Source organism: Cyprinus carpio, chromosome A9, assembly GCF_018340385.1.
Source record: "Cyprinus carpio isolate SPL01 chromosome A9, ASM1834038v1, whole genome shotgun sequence".
NCBI lineage: Eukaryota > Metazoa > Chordata > Actinopteri > Cypriniformes > Cyprinidae > Cyprinus > Cyprinus carpio.
The window spans coordinates 29312163-29320693 of record NC_056580.1 but is presented as its reverse complement, the minus strand read 5'-3'; the positions used below and the strand labels follow the sequence as shown (position 1 = coordinate 29320693).

At 34.3% G+C, this 8531-nt stretch overlaps 1 protein-coding gene across 1 annotated transcript; it reads right to left on the bottom strand.

The window, feature by feature from the left end:
• Nucleotides 1-492: 492 nt before the first annotated feature.
• Nucleotides 493-7889, bottom strand: LOC122134384 (endothelin receptor type B-like). The gene is made up of 6 exons (XM_042764470.1): nt 7722-7889; nt 7499-7582; nt 2259-2392; nt 2086-2135; nt 1956-2047; nt 493-633 (listed from the first exon to the last, which is right to left on the bottom strand). Exons 1-6 carry the CDS (start codon nt 7887-7889, stop codon nt 493-495), a joined length of 669 nt encoding a protein of 222 aa, XP_042620404.1.
• Between the last annotated feature and the right edge of the window lie 642 nt (nt 7890-8531).

The following is an 8531-nucleotide window of genomic DNA, read 5'->3' as shown; positions in this document are numbered from 1 at the left end:
ATGCGACATTAAAAAGTTTGGGGTCAGCAGGATTAAAAAGAAAAAAATAATATATATATATTTTTTTTTTTTTCTTATATCAATACAATTTAAGGTTTTAGTAATTTTGTAGTGTGTTTTTTTTTTCATTTTTTTATTTGTCATATCTTTATTAGTATATATATATATATATATATATATATATAGTGATAATGTATAGTAGTTTTTACTTATTTTTATTTTTTTTCTTTAAGTTTTTTTTTTTTTGGTGCAAGTTTTAATTAATTAAAAAATTTTAATGTTTTTTTGTATTTTATGTTTTTTTTTAAGTTAAAAATTTTTTTTATGGCTTTAGGTTATTACCCTTGGAAAGTGAAGTTCTCTGTGAATTTATGCAGACTTATATAAAGGTCTGTCTCGCATGCCAGTGTATAAATGCTTTTTCACTTTCTATATGTGTATTTACAAAAAACAAAACAGAACAGTAAATATTACAACATCTAGAAGCTGATTTCACGTTCTAAGACAAGCGAATTTCTGAAGAAAGAGTTGCGCTCTCTCAGTGTCACCAGATGCTGACTCTTGTTTGACAGAGTTGCTGTTGTCAGACGGTGGCTCCGTGACCTTTGACCTCATGAAACTTTGGTTCTCTTCCTGAGTGAAGGACAGGTTTGGGATGAACGGCAACACCGGCAGAGAGAGTAGGGCCTGTCAGAGGAAGCACAGAGCAGGTATAAACCCAGGACTTTCAAAACCACTATAAAACATGAGCGCATAATAGAACCGAACAGAGAAACCAATTGCAGCCAATCACCTTCCGAATAACATGAACGCGCACTCTCGCTTAAACATTATGCAAATGAGGCACCTGAGCAGATTAACTGAGGCCATCATACATGATTTATGTAAATGTTGTGCACAAGGTCACTTTTTATGTAAAGTCAAACTCAAACTTTTCCTCTGTCAGGGAGAATAAAATACAAAGACTCTGGCAGTGTCACCTGCGTTCACTCCAATTTCCCGCGATACAAAATACTGTATTTCATAATTCATCTATAAACACTGTGTGTTGAAAATCTGCCTCCACAAATCTATAAGATGTAATCTTGTTTAAATCACTTCCAGTGCCGCGCGTTTACAGCTGATGGCAATAAAAATGCAAATTACAATTCTGTTTTTTTTTTTTTTTTTTATCATGTGCTTTCATTGAAGAAGGAATACATGTTTATTTATCTGCACAAACTAACAGGCTTTCCCAATGTAAATCTTATTGACAGAGCAACACACCAATAACCAGAGCTGAGTGGCAAGAGTCTCCTGTCAAAGTTACCCATCACTGAAAGTCATTTAGTTAAGATACTCTTTTTATAAATATAGTTTAAAATATAATTTTTACAGTAAATATATATATATATATATATATATATAGATATATACTTATATATATATTAAACTAACAAAAAGTACTCAAACTGAAGCTACATAAGAAGCTACCATGTATATATATTTATATACACACACACACACACACACACACACACACACACACAAATTAAAATATATTTATAAATGTATTTATTTATGTATACACATACAAATATAACACATATTATATAAATAAATAAATATGTAATTATTTTTTTAAATAATAATAAAATAAAACATTTAACATAATTAAACTAAATGGACGGACAGCAATAAACATTGATTTATCTGACTGTCTTGAAAACTGTCATAGACTGCAGTATTAGCGTTAGCTAAACATACAGCTATGAAGAAGTTCTGCAGTGCTAAATCCTTCGGAATATGTGCTTTAATAAAATATTGAGAAACAAATATTAATTCAATTCAGTTTAATTCAAGTTTATTTTTATAGTGGTTTTCACGATACAAATCGTTGCAAAGCAACTGTACAATATATGTTCCTACAATATATTTAGTATTTAGTAATATATTTAGTATATTTATAAAAATACTTGAGAACAACAAGGAAGTGAGAAAGACGTTACCTTGAAGTAGTTTTTGAATCGTTTGCTGACCACATACAGAGCCATTGGGTTGGTATCGGCTTCATCCATTGGGCATGATGCATTAAGCTCAGTTCACAGACGTCCATGTGATTGTTGAGGCCGATGTAGTCCAGAACAAGAAACGTGCTAAAACATCATAAATATATAAGAGATGTGAAATCACTTATAAGGCAGTTCACTAGTTTTTGGAGCAGAGCTCATATGTGTTTATGTATATGCATGTATTATAATATTAATAACGAGTCTGACCTCAGTAATTTGCATCTGTTGGGATCGTGCTCATCATAGATGGTTAACTTGAGGATCCTGCTTAGGTGAAGAGGAAACCAGCAGATTGCAAACACAAGAACCAGACAGAAAACCGTCCAGGCCACTTCATGTCTCTGTCGGTCAGGAGAGAGGATTCATCACACAAATGATATCTGTCTTCTACAGTATCAGTGTTGTCGAAAACTGTTGTAAAACTGTTTAAGATCAAAATAAATAAAATCAATTATAAATATTAGATTTTTTTTTTTTTTTTTTTTTTTTTGCGATTATACCAGTGTTTAAAATTTAAAATCAAAATATATAAAATATTTGATCTTTTTTGGTGATTTATACCACTGTCATTGTTAACTAAAACTATTTAAAATCTTATTTATTTATTTATTTATTTATTTATTTATTTATTTATTTAGCATTTATACCAGTGTTTTTCGTAAACTAAAAACTAAAACTATTTAAAATCTAAATAAATAAAATGTTTGATTTTTATGGTGCCAGTGTTTTTCGTGGTTTTTTTTTTATCCGTTAAATATATATTATATATATATATATAGATATATACCATACCTATATACATATATTTCCAATCCAATTTTTTATGTTGGAAAATTTATACTTTGAGCTGACTGAAATATAATAATTGGAAGTACTAAACACATTACCTGAAAATAAAAATATTAATACAAATAAATAATAATAAATACATACAGGTAATTGAAATTAAAAATATAAAAAAACGAATAAAAATGATAAAGCACAAACAATTACGAAAAACTTAACTAATTTAATTATTTTTAAATTTTTATTTCAAACCTAAAAAACTTAAAATAAAATAAAATATAAAATCAAAACCAAAAAAACTAAAATATTTAATAAAATATCATTATATAACTCATTGACAGACAGCAGTGTCTCTATAGTCAGTGAATATCAGATATCTTATAATCCTTTGAGTCAGTTTTGTTTGTATGAAGGTATTATGTGATTTTGGAGACTCTGATATTCAGATGAACTGGAACAGCTTTCCAAATCCCAGGTCCAGATTTACCTGCTTTATGTGTTTGTCCAACTTTCTTAACGCTTCCGCTTAAGATCCTCCAAGTCATCAGCGAGTGAGTGAAAGGGATGCGATGCAGGCGGGAGGATGGATTAAATAAAAAAGAGAAGAGAGTCTTTTGTTTGTTTTTTTTATATAGATAGAGAAAAAAGAGAGTTCCTGATGAACTTGACATTATTTCAAAGGAAGTATGTCATCATTAGACTCTCGAACAGATCTGAGCTCAAACCACGAGCTGTTTGATGAGGAAATCAGACTCTCTTTGCAGCCACTGCCGTCTATATCAAAAGTTCCTGACAGACATCATAGGGAATTATTACTTTCAACGACATGCAATATGCAGAGCTTGATTATTTGTATTGATGATTTTAATGCATGTAGTATCTCTGATGACAGCTGAAGAAATAGTGAACCCAAAAATGGCAATAGTTGTTATTTATTCACTTCAAATCCATTTTTTGAGGAACACAAAAAGAGAATCTTTCCCAAAACTGTTCTACAGAAAAGAGCTGTGTGAAAATCTTTCAGAAATTCTCCTGATGGGTATATAAAGTTATCTTTTTTGGTGAAATATTCCTATAACATTCTATTACAGAGCAACTAAAGGGATATGGTGATGGTGAAATAAAAATTAGATTGGAGGAAAAAAATCATTTTAACGCTGTTGTGTTCCCCTGAAAAATGTTGCTTTTCCACCTTTTTCCTCCTAGTTTTCCAAGTGAACACAAAGTTTCACAGAGACAGTTATACTTTTGAACATAAGAGAATGCAAAGTTTCTTTGGCGAACCATAATACTTTATCGAGAGAATGCAAAAGTTTTACAAGCAAACGCAAAATATTGTGAACTAATGCAAAATTTTACAAGCAAATGCAAAGTTTTGTAAGTGAACATTTTTTTTTGAAGTTTCTCAGGGGAATGTAAAACTTTTGCAAGAGAACACAAAGGTTTTACAAGTAAATGTTATAGATTTGAGAGACAATGCAAGTGTTTTGTGAGAGAATGTAAATTTGCTTGGGGGAACATTATGCTTTAGTGAGAGAATGCAAAAGTTTTACAAGTAAACAAAAAGTTTTTCAGGAACGTAATACTTTGGAGAGAGCACACACAAGTTTTACGAGTGAATGCAAAGTTTCGTTAACAAATGCAAAGCTTTGTGAGCGAACAAAGTTTTTTGAAGAAACACTATAGTTTTGCGAGATACTGCAAGTGTTTTGTGAGAGAACAAAGTTTCTCGGTAATAATTTAGCGAGAAAACATTTTTACAAATAAAAAAGTTCTGCAAGCAAATGCAAAGTTTTGTGAGTGAACATTGAAGGAATGGTATAGTTTTGCAAGAGAATGTAAAGTTTCTCAGGGGAATATAATAATTTAGTGCGAGAATGCAAAAGTTTTACAAGTAAACGCAAAGTTTCTCTAAATTTTTAAAAATTAATGGTAAGTTTCTCTGCAATGTAACACTTCAGAGAGAATGCAAACTATTACAAATGAATGCAAAGTTTCACTAACAAATGCAAAGTTTTGTGATGGAAAGTTTTGTGAGCGAATGCCAAGTTTCTCAGGGGAATGTAAAACTTTTGCAAGAGAACACAAAGGTTTTACAAGTAAATGCAAAGTTTCCAAAGGAACATAATACTTTAGCAAGAGCACTCTAAAGATTTAAGAGCGAATGCAAAGTTTTGTGAGCGAAATAAAGTTTATGGGAGGAGCGCTATAGTTTTAAGCGAGATTGCAAGTGTTTTTGTGAGAGAACGTAAAGTTTCTCTGGGGAATGTAATACTTTAGCGAGAAAACAAAAGTTTTACAAACTAAAAAGTTTTGCAAGCAAATGTAAATTTTTCGTGAGAACGCAAAGTTTCCTCGCGGTGGAACGTACTACCTTTTGTGTGGAAAAACAAAAAAGTTACACATAACCGCAGATTTCTTTCTCGGGATCGCGTATACTTTACGCGAGAGAGACACAAGTTTGTATTATTTAAACACAAAGTTTCTTGGGAACACAATACTTTAAATCGAAGAGAACACAAAAGTTTTACAAGTGAATTACTACCTATGTTTTTGCAAGTGCATTAACGTTTTCAGGACTCAGAGAACACATGAGTTTCTCACGGGAAAGCGTTTGGGACGTCTCCTATCGTCTTTCCCGACTCTGACTCACTCAGGCGCTTTTTGGTGTGCTCTGCTTCCGCTTCCCTGATTGCGAGCCTTGTGGGTTTTCCCATTTATATCTAGAATTGATCTGGATGCAGTTATGTTCTTTAATTTGCGCGATTGGTCAGGTAATCATCTGCTAGAACTTTACACTCCCATCGCTGCTTTTAGTGGATTGCGCGAATTCCTGGTCTCCACTGTTTAGTGAAGCTCAATTTTTCCTCCCATCTCCTAGTTCGCCCTGGTCAGGGGTCCTCTGTGATAATTTTTGTAGTCTTTTGTTGCAGTGTTTGCTCTGGCGTGTCGTCAGCGGCCTGTTACACTGGCAGCTGACATGCGTTTCGTTTGTCTCGCGACCGTTCGGCTGTACAGCGCCACTGAAGTGTGGGTGGTCAACGATCCGCAGAGGCTGCGCCTCTGGTAATCCATCGTAATCAAATCAAAGCGTCGACGGCCTCCGGAACAGGCCAGCAATGTTGAAATTGTCCATATTAAAGGAGTAGGTTTGATAGGGCAGGTCCATTTGGGAAAACCAAGACCTTTGATACGGACTGCCTGGATGGCTAATGACTCGGTGAACCTTCATGCAAACAACAAACATTTCTCCTTTAGTTACAATATTTGATCGCATTGATGCAGGGCTCTGCTGGCACTCGCAGTTATGCATCTGCTCTCTTATGTTGTTAGGATTACAAGAATGTTTGTTCATAATTGTAATAAGCTGGTCTATCTTCAGTGCGGCCTAACAGAGGCTCATGTTCAAAATAATGTTGAGATGAGCTACGCAAATTAATTCACAGAAAGACTAGGGCACGAATTCGATCGTGACACGTTAGTTTGAAAAAGGGGGGGAAAGTGTGGCGACAGGATCTAAGTAGCTAATACAATTAATATTTTATGACAGAAAGTAAGTAGTATCCGTAGTTTTTTGCTCAAATTTCGAAGTTTCGAATTGAAACTGTTTTATTATGGAATCTTGCTTCTGCCAATGGGGGGGGGGGGGGGGTTTATTAATTAATTAATTACTTCCCAGTAATTGCAACATGTTATCTCACGATTCAGACTTTTTTCTTCGCAATTCTGGAGATTTTTTTTTGAGATTCTCAGAATTGCGAGGTATAAACTTAAATTGTGAATATAAACATGCACTTCTAGAACAAAAGTCTGGAGGCTGTAAACTTGCTAGTTTTAAACCGTGTGAAAGGTTTTTTTATTGTTTTTATTTTTGTGGCATAAAAACATAATTGTGAGATGTAAAGTTAGATTTCAGATTGGAGAAAAAAGAAAAATGTGCAGATATAAACTCAATAAGTTGTGGAGACAATCAAAATTTGTTGGTTTATCCCACAATTGATGAACTTTTTTTGGTGTAAAATGTGCCAAAAACAAAAAGTCAATTGTGACAAAACTTGTGAATACATTTTTATTTATTTTGTTTTTTCTGTTGTAATAAATGGGCTTCCATACATTTCTGCCACATCTAAAAACTTATATATATAAAACATGTATTGGAAAAAATTACCACACACACACAGGTAATTGTGGCTTTTTAAATCTTACAATTATTTTCGTTTTTCATGCAAGTCTAAGCTTACGTATCTCACAATTCGATTTTTTTTTTTTTTTTTCAATTCTGAAATAACGTTAAAACTGTAATAAGAGTAAACTGGCATTGCGTAGGAAAAAACAGAATTGTGAATAAAAGGCGCAAATGACAATAGCCTATATTTGAATGAGAGACAAGAACTTTAACAGAGCCATTTAGTTATACAATTTCATAATTATCTAGACCATCTTTCTTTTTCTTGTTCCTTTAAATTGTGTTTGATTCCATTTAAATAAAAAGGACTGTTACATTTGTGACAGCACCCCCCAACTCAAAAAATCTATCACATTTTTTTTTGTCCCAATCTGTCAATGTTCAAAACATGGCTGTATAAAGTGGGTAAAGATATATCTGAACTAAACACTCTTACCTGTCTATGCTCAGAGCGCAGACAGGCTCAATACCATACGTTATCCCAACGGAGGTTTTTCTTGAATGAACGGCACCAGTTTACAGCCCAACAGACACCAAACGGCCAGTCCACCGCCAGGAGCTGCAGAACACAACAAATGATTTATATCATCCTACTTTGAGTGTTTTCAATGCACAAAACAATTCAGCAAAGTTACCTTATAAACATTGATGGGTCTTTATGCCAATCAAGATCGCAAGTAAAAATGTCACTTCAAAGCCAGACTGCCGATGAGAATATAGGGTCCTTTCAAGCATTTGTGTTCTTCTTTGATTATTCTCAGGAGAGTCAGGTTTCCAACCATCCCGAACAGGAATACGAAAACATGACCAATGCTGTTGATGTACTTGAAGCGCCTCTTTGATCCGTGTGCTGGTCCGGAACACATCGGGTTTTGTTTGCGTGTATGCCTTCAGTGGTTTCCTTCCATGAGATAGCTCTTTGCATCATCAGGAGGTTTGTCTGTTGTCTGAGCACCACGCGAACCCGACTAGGAACTATTAAAACACAGCAATAGCAGGACAATGACGGGCCCCTCTCCATGTGAAAAGACTGAGAAAAAACAGAAAGAGTGTCATTTCAAAAAGTTTTGCATGAGATATTATACAGATCCACTGGATAGTGTCTTACCTGCAGCTCTGTGTGCGTGTCAGGTGTGAGTAAGGTGTGTATATACACTCAGGGTTCAGTCACGGCTCTTTTACAAGCAGGTACTGCAGCACATAAATCACGCCAGTCTGGCAGGATCTCAGATTCAGTGTGTCATTCAGACGCCTGCGGGTCACGACACTGAGTTTCCACTGTAATCTAGAGTCCGTGGCGGCGTATGCATGCAGCACATTCACACATACATCATTGTTACTCATTTCTCCCTGACGCATCGATCTCCTTCCAGATGTTCACTGGAGCTCCGCCAGAATCCACTTTCCACTGCCATGTGACACATGGAATGAGAGATGAATACAGGACTGGGTTCCCTTTCATCTACTTCCATCTATCTATCTATCTATCTATCTATCTATCCCATTCA